This window comes from Amphimedon queenslandica, unplaced genomic scaffold (genome assembly GCF_000090795.2).
Source record: "Amphimedon queenslandica unplaced genomic scaffold, v1.1 AMPQUscaffold_13478, whole genome shotgun sequence".
NCBI lineage: Eukaryota > Metazoa > Porifera > Demospongiae > Haplosclerida > Niphatidae > Amphimedon > Amphimedon queenslandica.
The window spans coordinates 165,835-179,714 of record NW_003546286.1 but is presented as its reverse complement, the minus strand read 5'-3'; the positions used below and the strand labels follow the sequence as shown (position 1 = coordinate 179,714).

The window sequence follows — 13,880 nt, the reverse complement described above, 5'->3', positions numbered from 1 at the left end:
TTTTTAATTAGTGGAGCCACGCCTGGCCTGATGACTAATTGCAGGGTCTTCTCTCTCTCTCTTTGTACACACCTCCAAACAAAAATCAAATAAAATGCCCAGCACAAGAAATGGTGGCCCTCAAACGACGCCTTCTGGTGGAGTAGTAGGACAGCAAGAGACTCCAACAAAGGAAGACAAAGAGGGGAAGGTTGAGGAAGACGAATCCTCGGCTTCAGATGAAGACTCATTTTCTTGTAAGCCCTACCACACCTGTCATGTAAAAAAATACGTGTCTCTATTTTGTGATTGAGTATAATTGAGATCCTCTCCTATTGCTGTAGATGATGAAGGAGAGTCAGAGCGTAGGAAGAGTCGGTGTCTTGATGACATGCTTCATCTTGAGAACCAGTTTGCAGAGCTAAAGGAACTGTGAGTCATTGCTGTGTATTTGTACTTATTCATTATCTGCTAATATGCACCACTCAGTTTATATAAGGAGAGAATGGAAGACGTAGAGCAAAAGTTAGACCAACTCTCTAAAGGTAATAATTATTGTATAGCGGGAAATTTTGGAGGGACTAAAATTTGGCAAATAGCTAACTTTTGGTGATTGGCGAATTTGGGGCCACGTGCCATTGAGCATGCGTATAATGGCTCAAAATGGCAAATTTTGTTTTGGCAAATGGCTATCAAAACACCAAATTTTCCAAATTTAATTCCCTCCAAAATTTCCCCCACTATAATACGGTATTTGTGGGTAATGTCCATTGAAAGTATGGTTTCTTTTTCCAATGTTTTTCTGATGACGCTAGTCACATGATGTATCCCCATGCCATCAATAGTTTACTGTATGGTACCTTGTTTTTAGATTCTGCCCCTGAGTATGTTAATCCATTAAGAGAATTGACAGAGAATAGAGACAAACGCTTACACGTGTCAGGTAAGCTTGTGTAATTATAATAGTAATCCTATTCTTTTTTTTTTAATTCTTTTTTTTAAATTCTTTTTTGATGCATCTAAAGAATTAGTTTTAGCTCAAAAGGTATTAAAATATTATGCATTATAGCTATCTTGACTACATTGTTTTTTTTATAGAAGTATGGTAGCCAGTGTAAATATGAGCAAGAAATAGCTTCCGCTACACTCGACTATGAAGTATTGCAAATCTGATCTACTCGCGACCAATCTCTATGTACAATTACTTGTTCCCAATCATAGGAAGGAGCAAAACTATGCAAGATGAAGATTATCAGTGAGATAGAAGAGAATATACAGCGTCTTAAGGAGGAAGAGGTTTTAGCAGATATGACAGCTGGTGAGGCTTAGCCTTGGGAAAGTAACAGTTGCTTTTTAATTCTTTGTTTATAGAAAGTAATCATCGGAAGAGAAAATCGAAACCATCAGAGTTCCTTTTATTAGAGAAACGTAAAAAGCCCGTTGTTGTCACCGATATCCAATCAATGCAATCCTATTCTCCTTTTATTCATTTCATGTTATGCAATGCCTTAACTTTATGTTCCCACGTCCATATGTAGTGTACCTTTTACGTGACATGGAGATAATGGAAGACATCAATGACATAAGACGAGTGAGTTGTGCTCCTCCAAAAGCAGAGGCTTATCACTTATTCTTAGGGCAGGGCAATTGCTGAAGTAGCTAAGAACCAGAGACATCAAAAAAGCTGAAAATGTGCCAGCCTCCAACTTACTTTGTCACATCAATTAACGAATTAATAATTTATAACCTTTTCTCATTCACACTAGACACATCTCATCATTAATTAAAAACTAAGCCAATCATGCTCAGTTAATTGTGCTTCTGTGAATGTGCAATCACGTAGTCTCTATTATCTATGGTGCAATCTGGCATTGCGAGCTGATAATAATAATTCTAATTAAGAGTTGTTTATAAGACTAATTATGTATTATAGTATTGGCATATAAAATGGCTAAATCAATACATCTAAGCATGGACTAAATATAATCTAAGGAATGCGTGTCAAATGCAACAAAATCAGGGTAATCATGGTAGGGTATATAGTTAATAATAAACTAATGAGGTTCTTTTAAAGGAAGGCATCACACCAATCCCTCAGACAATTGTAACAGTCGCTCTGTTGTTTGGAGTTAGCTCCACATTCAGCATTCAGCCATTCCTAAAATACAAAATCAAACATAAATATAGATACACAGTATTGAAGTTCGAACCTTGAACAGCTCCTCATTCATTTTAAGCAGTAAGAATTGGCCCAGGACTACATATGCCTTATCAAAACCCTTAGCAGCTAGTCTCCCACCTAAAGCCTCTCCTATACCTGCCAATTCAGTCACTGGCTTTTGACCCATGGGCTCTCCAACAAAGTTTCTGTGCTTCTGGCTTGTGCTTGACATTTCTGGTTGCAGAGATAAATTCAAGAAAGATAAGATGAAAACTGAGTCAGCAAAGGGCGTGGTTTTGTTTAAATTTGCAATTTGACAACGTGCAACGTGACCCAGGCATGGCAAGGTGGTGCTAAGGTGGAGCTTGTAAATCTGCAATTTGCATGGAGTGCATGCATTTATAGTGGTACCCATCTGGATTCTGGACTCACTCAAACGGTTCAAACCAGCTACAGGGACACTGTGTTTGCCCCTGTAAAAGTCTAGACAGTCCTTACAGAATATCGTGTCATGGGTTGTATGCCTGAGGCTGAGGGATACAATATAATTCATTACTGTGTCATCACTGTGGTGCAATATCCTTTACTATAAATACAGCCTGTTAGTGAAGCTACCGGGTGAGTGGTTATGTCTAAAGCTACAAAGAGGAAGCACGTCACAAAAGAGGTGCTAGAGGAACTGGTTGAACCAGAGGGGGACCAATTTATCGTTAAAGTGAGGAGTAAAGTTTAATTTTAATGCCTGGGGGGAATAAATTTGGGTTTAACCGATTTTGAAAAATCCAGGGTGCCATATTTTTGTGTTATAAATTGATAATAGTGATGGGTGATGTATCGATATTAGAGTTTCCAACAAAGCATATATACTAAGTGAGCTAAACAGCATGAGCTTCATGAGCTTACAAGCACTACAATAGTACATGTACATGGCTTTGGGACAAGTTTTAAAATTTAAAAAAAAAAGAATTTTGGTCAGAATCAGCTCAAACTTGCTACACATCATAAGAGCCTGTATATGTATCAGAAAAATTTTAAAAATGGAGAATTCTTTCCTAGTCATTTTTGGCGAAACTCGGCCAAGTACCTTGTACTATATAGTACAGGGACTTTTGCCCGATTTTTGAGTAAATTTGAAAATTTGTAAAAAAATCCAATTTTGATTGGAATCAGCTCAAACTTGCTACACAACATAAGAACATGTATATGTATCAGAAAATATTATTAAAATGAAGATTTCTCTCCTAGTCATTTTTGGCAAAATTTGGCCAAGTACCCTGTACTATAGTACAGGGACTTTGGCCCGATTTTTGAGTAACTTTGAAAATTCTTTAAAAAATTCAATTTTAATTGGAATCAGCTCAAACTTGCTACACAGCATAAGAACATGTATATGTATAAGAAAATATTATGAAAATGAAGATTTCTCTCCTAGTCATTTTTGGCAAAATTTGGCCAAGTACCCTGTACTATAGTACAGGGACTTTGGCCCAATTTTTGAGTAACTTTGAAAATTCGTAAAAAAATCCAATTTTAATTGGAATCAGCTCAAACTTGCTACACAACATAAAAACATGTATATGTATCAGAAAATATTATAAAATGGAGAATTCTCTCCTAGTCATATTTGGTGAAATTTGGCCATGCAAAGACCCTGGTTGACAAATTTCACCTACATTGATAATTTCCACCTTGAAGTAGAATGGTGCCAAAATTGTGGGCCAATTTTTTTGACCGAAATTTTGTATATGAAATGGGAACATTTTCAAATTAATTTTTACTAACATTTTGATGTTTTTGCAAACTTTTATATGCTTCGTATTTAATATAAATATTATTTTGACCCCAACCTTTACTTTCTTATCTTATGCAGATTCAGGGAGGTAGAGGAAACAATCTCCACGAAGCTGAATCCCCTGACGGTCAGAAGTTTCTTGTCAGCATGCCAACAAAATTTAGGCGAAACGTATGGATAAAGAGAGGTGAGCCTATTCTAGCTGTGTCACACATGATTAGCTTTCTCCTAAAAGGGGACTTTGTTATCGTCGATCCAATAGCCGAAGGAAATAAAGTTCAAGCTGAGATAGCTCACATTTTATACCCGCTACAAATCAAGAACTTAAAAAAGAATGGACTATGGTAGGCCTACACTTTTCCCTCAAATCTGCAAAGATTAATAAATCGTATATAAATGTACTCTAACCATTGTCTTTCTCATTAACACTTTGCATTATAGTTGTTGTTAGACAAATTCCCATTATTTGCTGTAGGCCGTCTCATTTTACAGACAAAGGCACTAGTCCTGTCTGTACAGGCCTAGATAACCCAAGGTAACGAATACAACTTGGTTATTTTTATGGATGAGTTTTATCTAGAGAGAGAAGTGATCTTGAAACCAATACGTCGCCAGCAGCCAGTGATAGCAATGATGAAGAGGAGGTGACAGAGGAGGATGACGATATATTTGTAAATACAAACAGAGTTCACGCTGCCACACACAGAAATACCAGCAGTAGCTCGTCAGATGAGAACGGGGGATAACGGATCGTGGATTGCCTGTAATTGAGACTTGGCAATGTGTTATGTGTGTATAATACCAAGAGTAAATAATTATAATTCGTGGATAAGATAGCGATAATTAAGCTCGAAGTACATAGACCTATACATTAGAGCAACAGTGTATAGTACAAGCAATGCATTTAATGAGCCAAGCACGTTTATAACACGAGTGCGTAGGAGTATATATCTATTAGAGCAGCTCTGTCCCGTCTTCATTGTTACTGAACCGTCCTGAGTTATTGTTGGAAGTAAAAGGCTAAAAGCTCGCCATGTCCGAAGAGAATCAACCTACTCTTGAAACTGCTGCTCCCGTTGAAGAGGCGCCACAACAAGCTGAGCCAGTAGCAGCTAAGCCAGAAGACAACAGGCCCCTTGTGTTGGTAACTGGAGCCTCCGGCTTCATAGCTGCACACGTCATTAAGCAGCTAGCTGCCAATGGAAAGTATAGGATCCGTGGGACTGTTAGAGATGCTACAAATGAAGCTAAAACAAAACCAATCAGAGAGCTGCCTGGAGGGGATACAATGGAGCTTGTTAGCGCCAACCTCACGAGCGAGGAGGAATGGAAAGCTGCTGTGAAAGGCTGCACGTATGTGCTTCATGTTGCCTCACCTTTCCCATTGAAGAAACCCAAAAATGAAGACGAGGTGATCCTTCCAGCTAGGGAAGGAGCTCTTAATGTTCTCAAGGCATGCGCCGAGGAAGCAGGGAGCCCAGATCGCCAGCTCAAGCGGGTTGTTCTCGTCAGCTCCATTGCAGCTGTCTCTAATGGGTTAGTTGGACCCTCTGGCACATATTCAGAAGAGAATTGGTCAGATGAGACAAAGATTCCTCCATACGAAAAGAGCAAGCTCCTAGCAGAGAGAGCTTCTTGGGAATTCGTAGAAAAACTAGAGGATGGGAAAAAGTTTGAGTTCTCTGTCGTTAACCCAGCAGTAGTATTTGGTCCTCCACTTAATGCTTCAAGTGGTAGTGGTAGTTCTTTGTCTTTAATCACAAACGTCATTGGAAACAAGGTCCCTGGTATACCAAACCTATATGTTCCTTACATTGACGTGAGAGATGTTGCAGCTGGCCTTATCGCTGCTATGGAGAAACCAGAGGCAGCAGGAAAGAGGTACCTTCTTGCAAATGAAGAGCCACCACCTTATCTTGATATGGCTCAAGCGATAGCCGATGAGTTTGAACCTCAGGGATACAAGGTTCCGGCCAAGCCAATGAATAAAGTTCTGCTGTGGGTTGCTGCTCTGTTAGATGAAGGAGCAAAGTTGGCTAAGAGTTATCAAGGGATAGAAATCAAATACAACATCAGTCGAATGGTCGGTGAATTAGGCATTACTCCTATACCATACAAAACATGTGTCCTTGATACTTGCTATGGTCTTATTGATCATGGTTTGATCAGGAAGACTCCACAATACTTGGGACACCCTGACAACCGACCTCCTCCTCAAGAACCAGAAGCTGAAGAACCAAAAGCTGAAGAAACAAAAGCTGAAGAACCGAAAGCTGAAGAACCGAAATCCGAAGAACCGAAAGCGGAAGAGCCTAAAGTGGAAGAACCTAAAGCTGAAGAGCCTAAAGCGGAAGAACCTAAAGCGGAAGAACCTAAAGCCGAAGAGCCTAAAGCCGAAGAACCAAAAGCTGAAGAGCCTAAAGCCGAAGAACCTAAAGCTGAAGAGCCTAAAGCCGAAGAACCTAAAGCTGAAGAACCTAAAGCTGAAGAACCAAAAGCTGAAGAACCAAAAGCCGAAGAGCCTAAAGCTGAAGAACCAAAAGCCGAAGAGCCTAAAGCTGAAGAACCAAAAGCCGAAGAGCCAAAAGCCGAAGAACCAAAAGCTGAAGAACCTAAAGCTGAAGAGCCAAAGGCCGAGGAAACTGAAGAACCAGCTGAAGGAGAGGAATCATCATAAACCCAATAATATTATAATTTTAATGATAAATTTGGTTTTTAGTGAATTTTGATTACTGTGTAATGCTATGACCCTATTTAATTGAATAATGTTAAATCAGTAGAGAACACTAGACACTTTAAAGTTAATCCCAAAAGACAACACATGGAGATGCACTCATACTTGAAAAAGCAACCTCATATGTTAACACACACAGCCTGAAGACAACTGTCAAACACACACACAATGAACAGAATCCTCATTGAGACGTATACAAAATGTTATTCTACAGATGGCACCATCAATTTGACTGAAATAGCCTACAAGTACATAAAGAATGATATGAAAATACTGGTACTTTTATACCATACTGGCTAGTCTTTACTGTTACATTATGTTCATACCTCATTGCAATAGAGACATTCACCAAAAAGAAATCCAAAGCTCTTTCTGGTCGAAGTTAAACTGGTCAACCACTAAAAGAACAAAAATATCCAATTACATACAGTATCACCACACTTATCTTCTCATGTTATATATATCTTATCTCTCTCTGTGTCTCCCCCCAGAGCAGCACACACTCACACCTCATAAAGACAAGAGACATGATAAGGCTGAGAGCATTGCTTGTTATCACAGGTGAAGTCTGGAGCCCTGCCATTCTCATAGTGTCTATGGGTGTAACATATACCACACTCCATTATGTAATCCTGATAAAGGATAAGACATTATATAGAGGTGTAACTGGCTCTTTATAAGTGTGTGTGTTTGTGTGTGTTTGTGTATTACTTCTTCTTTTGTTGAAATGGGTGAAGGGAAGTTAACAGAGAGTATATTTTGTAAATTTTCTAATACTGAACACCTTGTATTCCTAAATTAAATGGGGAACTATATGAGACTTTAATTTAAAATATTCATATTTGTTATACCAGCATTGCTGGCCTCTTGAATACAATCTGTCCTTTATAACTTTCACTTCTGTAGAGAGAGAGAGAGAGAGAGAGAGAGAGATCAAAAGACATTGGATTGTTTTTGCTATGTGAAAGATTAATAATTATACATCTGGCAACTCTACATTCCCGATGTACAACTATAATGTACTCTACACTACAAACCACAGCCCTTATGAACCACTAATTGAATTACAGTCACTATGTTAACATTACAAGCACCTTCAGTGGGCCCTAGTGGAGTACACTCAGGCATTAATTGGGGATGTAAAGGATCAATTGTCACTTGCAATGAGAGATGAGATCCTAAGGAGAGAGTGAGAGAAGGAGGGACAAAAAGAGAGGGAGAGAAGGAGGGACAAAAAGAGAGGGAGAGAAGGAGGGACAAAGAGAGAGGAGAGGAAAAGATAAAGTAAAGAGATAAAGGGGAGAGGTATGAATAATTAAATGCATTATTTTACTGATAACTATACGACGATAAGTTGAAGAGAGAGAGGGAGAGCTGGGATCAAGGACCCACGTCTTTTTGTCTAACTCATCCAACACATCCCAAAACCTTTGATACTCCAAGATAACCTAAAGAAAGAGGGAGAGAGGAAGATAAATGAAATGTATTAAAGTGATTTATAGCCTGCCTGAACCTTTTCAAACTGTCTGACAATGTCTGCCAGTGTAGTTGAGCTAGACCAGTTTGGTTGAAAGGCAAGTGGAAGTACAGCATTACAGACAGGTGGCTCAATAGGATACTGGAATTATAATAACAATAATAATATAATCATGTATGGCATTACCTTATATGGTAAGTGAATGGAAAGGACATGAACCCTGCCACCTGTATCACTAATTTTATGTGCAAAATTAAAAATCATTATTAATTTATAATTATACACTCTTACTTTAATGTGATTTGAATGTCTTGAAACTTTGTATCTATATGAGAGAGTCTACATAAGAGATCAAGGCAAAAATTAATTTTTCTGGAGAATGAGAGAGAGAAGTTTATACTCATACCTATTCCAGCCGATTTCCTCAATTTCTGATATCAAACGAGAATAATAATTAGGAGGAGGAAGAGGCTGAGCTTGCAATGACATTATTTGATTCTTAATGAAAGAGGAGGAGCAATAGGAGAGAGTGGAGACATAGCTAGGAGCTTTGACTTACCAGTAACATTTTAAAGTCAATCAGGAAAGATGGCAAATCTCTTGCTAACAAAAGCTTCTGTAAAATAGAAAAGAGTAGGGTACTGATGAAGTTATACATGTCCTTGTGCTGTGTATCAACTTTGAGCTGGTTCCAATCAAATTTGTATCTTTTTAAAAAATTTTAAAGTTACTCAAAAATTGGATTAAAGTCCCTGTACTATAGTACAGGGCCTTAGACAAATTTTTGCCAAAAATGACTAGGAGAGAATTCTCCATTTTTATAATGTTTTCTGATGCATATACATGTACTTATGTTGTGTAGAAAGTTTGAGCTGATTCTGATCAAAATTGGACTTTTTATGAACTTTTAAAGTTACTCTAAAATTGGGCCAAAGTCCCTGTACTATAGTACAGGGTCGTTGGCCAAATTTCACCAAAAATGACAAGGAGAGAATTCTCCATTTTTATAATGTTTTCTGATGCATATACATGTACTTATGTTGTGTAGAAAGTTTGAGCTGATTCCGATCAAAATTGGATTTTTTATGAATTTTTAAAGTTACTCAAAACCCATGTATAATGTACTGTAATATTGTAGTGCTTGTCAGCTCACAAAACATGCTGTTTAGCTCACTTAGCATGCTTTGTGGGAAACCCAGAGTAAGTACCTTCTTCAAGACTGCTTGATGCTTACTCAAATAATTACGCAACTGCCAATCACAATCAATCCTATTTTAATATGAAGATGTGATCAAGATGAGTCCTTGTATATATACTTGGCATAATGTACGTCACCATCATCAGGAAGACTAATTTTAAGGTAAAAGCTCTTATCCTAAAAATAAATAAAAATCCCTAAAAATATAACAATATTGATTACTTTAACTCTGATGAATCCAGAGTAGCTGAGGCGCTTTGTATCAGCTGGTAAGAGAAGAGGGCATACATGTTGAACCTCTTTCAAACTTTCCGCCATTTTATTTTAATAACTAGACAGTTTAAAACCCCGCCTTCTATTTAATTGTAGCTCCGCCTTTTTAAATTTTAAATTCTAAATTTTCAGATTTGAAACTCAAAAGAATGGGTTTTGAAATTTGAAATAAAACAACAGTTTAAATTCTAGGGGCGGTTCTTATTCCAATTAAAGTGCAGGGCCATAGCAGAGGCAGAGAGGCTTGCTTGCTTGCTTTATGTTTCCAGCAGCTCAATCTCTCCAGCGGCAGGAGAGCCAAGGAGATAAAGAAGGTAAACCAATAGTTTTAAGGTTGCACCTGCTGTTTTTTTATTTGCTCCTCCTCTTTTCCCTCCCACAGCCTCAGGCCTCCCTCCTCCTTCATATCCTCCTCCTTCTGATAGTGACTGGCTGATCAATGCCAGCTACAAGGAGACAAAACCCTCACGTGATCATCACGTGACTAGTAACGACAACAAGAGCGACAGGTCATCATCATCTCACTCGCCTCCGAGACACAAGAAATCGAGACACGAAAGGAAAGACTCGTCATCTGAAAAGAGAAAAGGACGTAGGAAGAGCGACTCGCATCACCACAGACACAAGAAACACTCTAAAAAACCCCAAAAACCCTCAGAGCCAGTAAAACCCGATACAATATGGCTCAGCGAGACAGGTTTAGATCCTAAAGATGCTTATCGTCTTCATAAAAAACCCGATCCATCAAACCTCTCGTATGACACCCTTTATAGTGGAGACCAGGCCTCCTATAAACGCTATTATGGCAACCTCTGTTTGGGGCTCGGGTGGAGTCAGTCGATAAAATTCACGGATAAACGGAATCGAGTTGCGAAAGGCTCAAACCAAGAGGAAGCCAAGAAGCGATATTACGAGGAGGCCCTTGATACAACTGACACACAACTAACCTTCATACCACGCCCTGTTCATGCAGCCTGTCTCAGTGAAGAGGAGGAGGAGGTGGAGGAGGAAGAGGTAAAAGATAAAGAAGGAGAGACTCCTAAAGATAAAGAGGCTGAGAATAAAGACGGAGGAGCTGGAGATGATAAGAAAGAGGAAGTGGAAGTAGAAAAAAAAGAGAAAGCCATACACAAGAGGAGAGTACACATACTGAAAGATCATGAGGATTTCAAACTACCTGATTTCCTTAAATTAGACAAACAATTAAATGACAATAATCCTAAACTCGACGTCCTTCCCCCTGATGAATACATCAGTCAAAGGATTGCTGACTATAATCGTAGGCTAGCAGGAACAAACGATGTCTCCTTGTGGCTTGAATTTATCGCCTTTCAAGACCAATTACTTCACTGGGGAGTGTCCCCTAGTGGGGACGGAGAGGATAAAGGAGTCGGCGAGGAAAGAAAGAAAAAGTTAAAGGCGGCCATCACAGAGAGAAAGATATCTATATACGAGAAAGCCCTAGGCATCTTTCCTTATTCTACTGACCTTATTATAGGACACATGGAGCTAGTAGAGGAAATATGGGATACAGAGAAACTGGTTGAGAAATGGAAAGACATTGTCTTCTATAATTCCAATCAGTCCCTCCTCTGGATCAAATACATAGAATTCTGTCTCTCACGTTTCTCCTACTTTCAGACCAACTCAGTCATAGCTATATTCACTAAGAGTATCTCCACACTCACGGGCATAGCAGAGAGAAGACTCCTATCGCATTATCCTGAAGTAGACGCCGAAAGAAAGATACTAGCAATATACGTATTCCTGTGTTACTTTCTACGCGAGGCTGGTTACATAGAAAGAGCCATAGCAACATTCCAAGCACTGATTGAATTCAGTCTACTCTGCCCTATTGATGAGTACCCTGCCGACGGGTTCTATCCTCGTATCGCCCGTAGAAAAGGACTCGAGAGTTTCTGGGAGACAGACGAGCCACGGTTCGGGGAAGAGGGAGCCGTGGGTTGGACTGGATGGGAACATAGAGAGGAAGTGGAGCCTACACCATTAGGCCTGTTTCCCTCTGATAAATATGATAAGCTACTGAAGGAGAGCCCTAAAGACAAGGAGGGGGAGACAGAGGAAGAAGAGGAGGACATTGACATTAAGTTTGTAAGTGGCCAGCCGCTCAATAAAGCCTGGCTCAAGATAGAGAGCTATCGAGATGAAGAGAATTCCCTCCCTGGCCGACTCTCGGCTCCAGTCAACTCGAAGATGAACAGCGATTCTGAAGACCCTGAGCACATCACCCTCTTTGATGACCTCATTCAAATAATGTTCATGATGCCCGACCCTGAACTGCATTATTTATTACTGCTAGAGTTTGTTCGATTTCTCGGAGTCCCTTGCTCGGGACAGTCGATAATGCAGGCTACCTTCCCCGATGTTGTTTACCCCGTATCCATGGCATCAGAGGTGATGACTGCCCCTTCCTGTATTCTCAACAGCCTCAGAAGTCAAGGTACTAAATTCTCTTCTTGTTACTTCCAGTCCTCACCGCTAGGCAGCGAGTACTCCTCCACTTATGGTACTAAACTCATGGACGATCTCTCGTGTGGTAGCCTTCCATCTGAGAAATCCTCAATTTCTACCAAGTGTCCTCCTTTCTCAAGTCACACGAAACACTTCATATCGACAGTTTTTAATCAGAGTCTCGGTTTGGTGCCAAAGGACTCCAACGCAGGCATGGTCCTAATGTGTACTTGGCTACAGTTTGAGTTGTTGTACATTAAACAGCTTCAGTCCGAGTTGTGTGATGTCACCGAGCATGTTGATCAATTGCATTCGCTTGCTATAGAACTGGTTGGTTCTTTCACTAGTCACAATTACTCTTTTCTCTGGGACTTCACTTATTCGCTGGAGCAGCTCATGCCACAGCTATCGGGCAAGCCAAGCCAGCTGAGCAAGGACCTCTTGAGTCCGTTCACGAAGAAATCGATGCCTTTCAACGAAATGTTTAGCCTATCAATGACCTTTGTTGAGTACCTCCTTGGACTAAGAGAGCCGATGAACTGTTACCTAAAATGTGTCCCCAATAGGAAACTCGCCACTTATATGATAACCTCAATGAGTGATTACAAATTTGATCCTGTTAATCTTCCGAAAGATGTTCCTAATTTCACAGCCTTTGCCATGATAAGGACGGAGGATTTCTTCCTTTTACACATCCGTAAAGTCCTCGCACAGATCAATGCAAAGATGATGAGTGTCAAGAAGGACACTTTTTATGTTCACTTCCCAAAGCTGGCCTGCCACGTGTACTTCATCTATCTCACCGAGGGGATCGAGGACACGTTCAAACTCTGCCAGCAGTACGAGTTTGAGATCAAGAGGATAGCCAGAGACCCTGCAGTCCCCAATCACTCCACCCTCACTCCGCTACTAGAGAACCTCTACATGCTACAGGCAAGGCTCATCATTGTTCATGGACACTATAAAGTTATGAAACCTTCGGTACTACGAGAGTTCATATACAAAGCGCTCGAGCTCTTCCCAGCCCATTATTGGTTCCTCCAGTATCTCCTTGAGGTTGAGAGACGATCTTCTATTAGCGGACGTCTTAGAAGATTCTTTGAGAGCTCCCTCTCGAAGTCTGTCTCTCTAGCTCCACTCTTATTTGCGATACGATCAGAATTGGAGAGGAGAGAGTATTTAATGGCTTGTGCTGGTCAGGGGGAGAGTGCAGACGAGCCTCTTGGGGGGATACTCCACAGAGTGAGGGCTTTATTTAGAAGAGGGAGCGAGTCACGAACGTGTCAACTCTGTCCAGCTTTTTGGCGTTGCTACATGAAATTTGAGGTGAGATAGATTAGTTTATATATATATTATATTCATTTTTTATTTTTATTATGTATCACTGGTGATTAATTCCTTGTTTTAGATTGAGTATGGCAGCAAGGCTGATGCGAAAGCAATATTTTATCAAGCTATCCACTCTTGCCCAGGAGTCAAGGTATCATATATATTTCATTTAATTATTTATAGTTATATATATTTTAGGTTCTGTACACTGACGGTATACACTACTTCCCAGAGGATATTGAGAAGATATTGGAGATTGCTGAAGAGAAGTTACTCCGAATTCGGACTCCATTAGACGTTATCTATCTGCTGCAAGATGACATTGAGCAACAGGAAAGGATTGCCAAAGAGGCAATGGAGACTAATTGATATTAGAACTTATTATTATTATTATTATTATTATTATTATTATTATTATACATGTATTATTATTTTAAAAAATAATTTTTAAATTTACATTTATAT

The 13,880-nt window shown here is 39.6% G+C and overlaps 6 protein-coding genes across 6 annotated transcripts; 4 read left to right on the top strand and 2 right to left on the bottom strand.

The window, feature by feature from the left end:
• The first annotated feature begins 47 nt into the window (after positions 1 to 47).
• Positions 48 to 1,797, top strand: LOC105312047 (breast cancer metastasis-suppressor 1-like protein). Its single transcript, XM_011404378.2, has 10 exons — positions 48 to 236; positions 324 to 411; positions 469 to 524; positions 851 to 922; positions 1,005 to 1,024; positions 1,078 to 1,137; positions 1,201 to 1,297; positions 1,351 to 1,431; positions 1,506 to 1,570; positions 1,617 to 1,797. Exons 1-10 carry the CDS (start codon positions 95 to 97, stop codon positions 1,665 to 1,667), a joined length of 732 nt encoding a protein of 243 aa, XP_011402680.1. The 5' UTR covers positions 48 to 94; the 3' UTR covers positions 1,668 to 1,797.
• A 76-nt stretch (positions 1,798 to 1,873) lies between these two features.
• LOC100632152 (barrier-to-autointegration factor-like) lies at positions 1,874 to 2,441 on the bottom strand. The gene is made up of 2 exons (XM_003385015.3): positions 2,190 to 2,441; positions 1,874 to 2,137 (listed from the first exon to the last, which is right to left on the bottom strand). Exons 1-2 carry the CDS (start codon positions 2,370 to 2,372, stop codon positions 2,048 to 2,050), a joined length of 273 nt encoding a protein of 90 aa, XP_003385063.1. The 5' UTR covers positions 2,373 to 2,441; the 3' UTR covers positions 1,874 to 2,047.
• Positions 2,442 to 2,507: 66 nt separating this feature from the next.
• On the top strand, positions 2,508 to 4,786 carry LOC100632027 (probable RNA-binding protein EIF1AD). Its single transcript, XM_003385014.3, has 5 exons — positions 2,508 to 2,855; positions 4,011 to 4,119; positions 4,168 to 4,276; positions 4,408 to 4,467; positions 4,513 to 4,786. Exons 1-5 carry the CDS (start codon positions 2,769 to 2,771, stop codon positions 4,676 to 4,678), a joined length of 531 nt encoding a protein of 176 aa, XP_003385062.1. The 5' UTR covers positions 2,508 to 2,768; the 3' UTR covers positions 4,679 to 4,786.
• Positions 4,787 to 4,868: 82 nt separating this feature from the next.
• Positions 4,869 to 6,721, top strand: LOC100631900 (anthocyanidin reductase ((2S)-flavan-3-ol-forming)-like). Its single transcript, XM_003385013.3, has one exon. The coding sequence runs from the start codon at positions 4,966 to 4,968 to the stop codon at positions 6,607 to 6,609; it is 1,644 nt and encodes a 547-aa protein (XP_003385061.1). The 5' UTR covers positions 4,869 to 4,965; the 3' UTR covers positions 6,610 to 6,721.
• Positions 6,686 to 9,696, bottom strand: LOC100635477 (E3 ubiquitin-protein ligase FANCL-like). The gene is made up of 15 exons (XM_019994285.1): positions 9,564 to 9,696; positions 9,460 to 9,518; positions 9,352 to 9,412; positions 8,703 to 8,759; positions 8,550 to 8,641; positions 8,435 to 8,482; positions 8,330 to 8,378; positions 8,180 to 8,284; positions 8,000 to 8,114; positions 7,761 to 7,844; positions 7,518 to 7,566; positions 7,378 to 7,459; positions 7,176 to 7,298; positions 6,993 to 7,064; positions 6,686 to 6,908 (listed from the first exon to the last, which is right to left on the bottom strand). The coding sequence occupies exons 1-15, from the start codon at positions 9,657 to 9,659 to the stop codon at positions 6,870 to 6,872; spliced, it is 1,131 nt and encodes a 376-aa protein (XP_019849844.1). The 5' UTR covers positions 9,660 to 9,696; the 3' UTR covers positions 6,686 to 6,869.
• Positions 9,697 to 9,804: 108 nt separating this feature from the next.
• Positions 9,805 to 13,847, top strand: LOC100635348 (protein NRDE2 homolog). The gene is made up of 4 exons (XM_003385038.3): positions 9,805 to 9,928; positions 9,997 to 13,412; positions 13,495 to 13,566; positions 13,614 to 13,847. The coding sequence occupies exons 1-4, from the start codon at positions 9,874 to 9,876 to the stop codon at positions 13,782 to 13,784; spliced, it is 3,714 nt and encodes a 1,237-aa protein (XP_003385086.1). The 5' UTR covers positions 9,805 to 9,873; the 3' UTR covers positions 13,785 to 13,847.
• The last annotated feature ends 33 nt before the right edge of the window (positions 13,848 to 13,880 follow it).

Excerpts from the sequence above, each read along its gene's own strand:
- LOC105312047 (XM_011404378.2), top strand. The coding sequence starts at position 95 with ATGCCCAGCACAAGAAATGGTGGCCCTCAAACGACGCCTTCTGGTGGA. Across the intron at positions 525-850 it reads GTTAGACCAACTCTCTAAAG|ATTCTGCCCCTGAGTATGTT; the intron begins GTAATAATTATT and ends CCTTGTTTTTAG. Across the intron at positions 1,138-1,200 it reads CCGCTACACTCGACTATGAA|GAAGGAGCAAAACTATGCAA; the intron begins GTATTGCAAATC and ends TCCCAATCATAG.
- LOC100632152 (XM_003385015.3), bottom strand. The coding sequence starts at position 2,372 with ATGTCAAGCACAAGCCAGAAGCACAGAAACTTTGTTGGAGAGCCCATG. Across the intron at positions 2,138-2,189 it reads TGAATGAGGAGCTGTTCAAG|GAATGGCTGAATGCTGAATG; the intron begins GTTCGAACTTCA and ends TTTGTATTTTAG.
- LOC100632027 (XM_003385014.3), top strand. The coding sequence starts at position 2,769 with ATGTCTAAAGCTACAAAGAGGAAGCACGTCACAAAAGAGGTGCTAGAG. Across the intron at positions 4,120-4,167 it reads AAACGTATGGATAAAGAGAG|GGGACTTTGTTATCGTCGAT; the intron begins GTGAGCCTATTC and ends TTCTCCTAAAAG. Across the intron at positions 4,468-4,512 it reads ACAGGCCTAGATAACCCAAG|AGAGAGAAGTGATCTTGAAA; the intron begins GTAACGAATACA and ends AGTTTTATCTAG.
- LOC100631900 (XM_003385013.3), top strand. The coding sequence starts at position 4,966 with ATGTCCGAAGAGAATCAACCTACTCTTGAAACTGCTGCTCCCGTTGAA.
- LOC100635477 (XM_019994285.1), bottom strand. The coding sequence starts at position 9,659 with ATGGCGGAAAGTTTGAAAGAGGTTCAACATGTATGCCCTCTTCTCTTA. Across the intron at positions 7,845-7,999 it reads TTATCGTCGTATAGTTATCA|GATCTCATCTCTCATTGCAA; the intron begins GTAAAATAATGC and ends CTCTCTCCTTAG. Across the intron at positions 7,460-7,517 it reads TCAAGAGGCCAGCAATGCTG|GAATACAAGGTGTTCAGTAT; the intron begins GTATAACAAATA and ends CATTTAATTTAG.
- LOC100635348 (XM_003385038.3), top strand. The coding sequence starts at position 9,874 with ATGTTTCCAGCAGCTCAATCTCTCCAGCGGCAGGAGAGCCAAGGAGAT. Across the intron at positions 9,929-9,996 it reads GAGCCAAGGAGATAAAGAAG|CCTCAGGCCTCCCTCCTCCT; the intron begins GTAAACCAATAG and ends TCCCTCCCACAG. Across the intron at positions 13,567-13,613 it reads ACTCTTGCCCAGGAGTCAAG|GTTCTGTACACTGACGGTAT; the intron begins GTATCATATATA and ends TATATATTTTAG.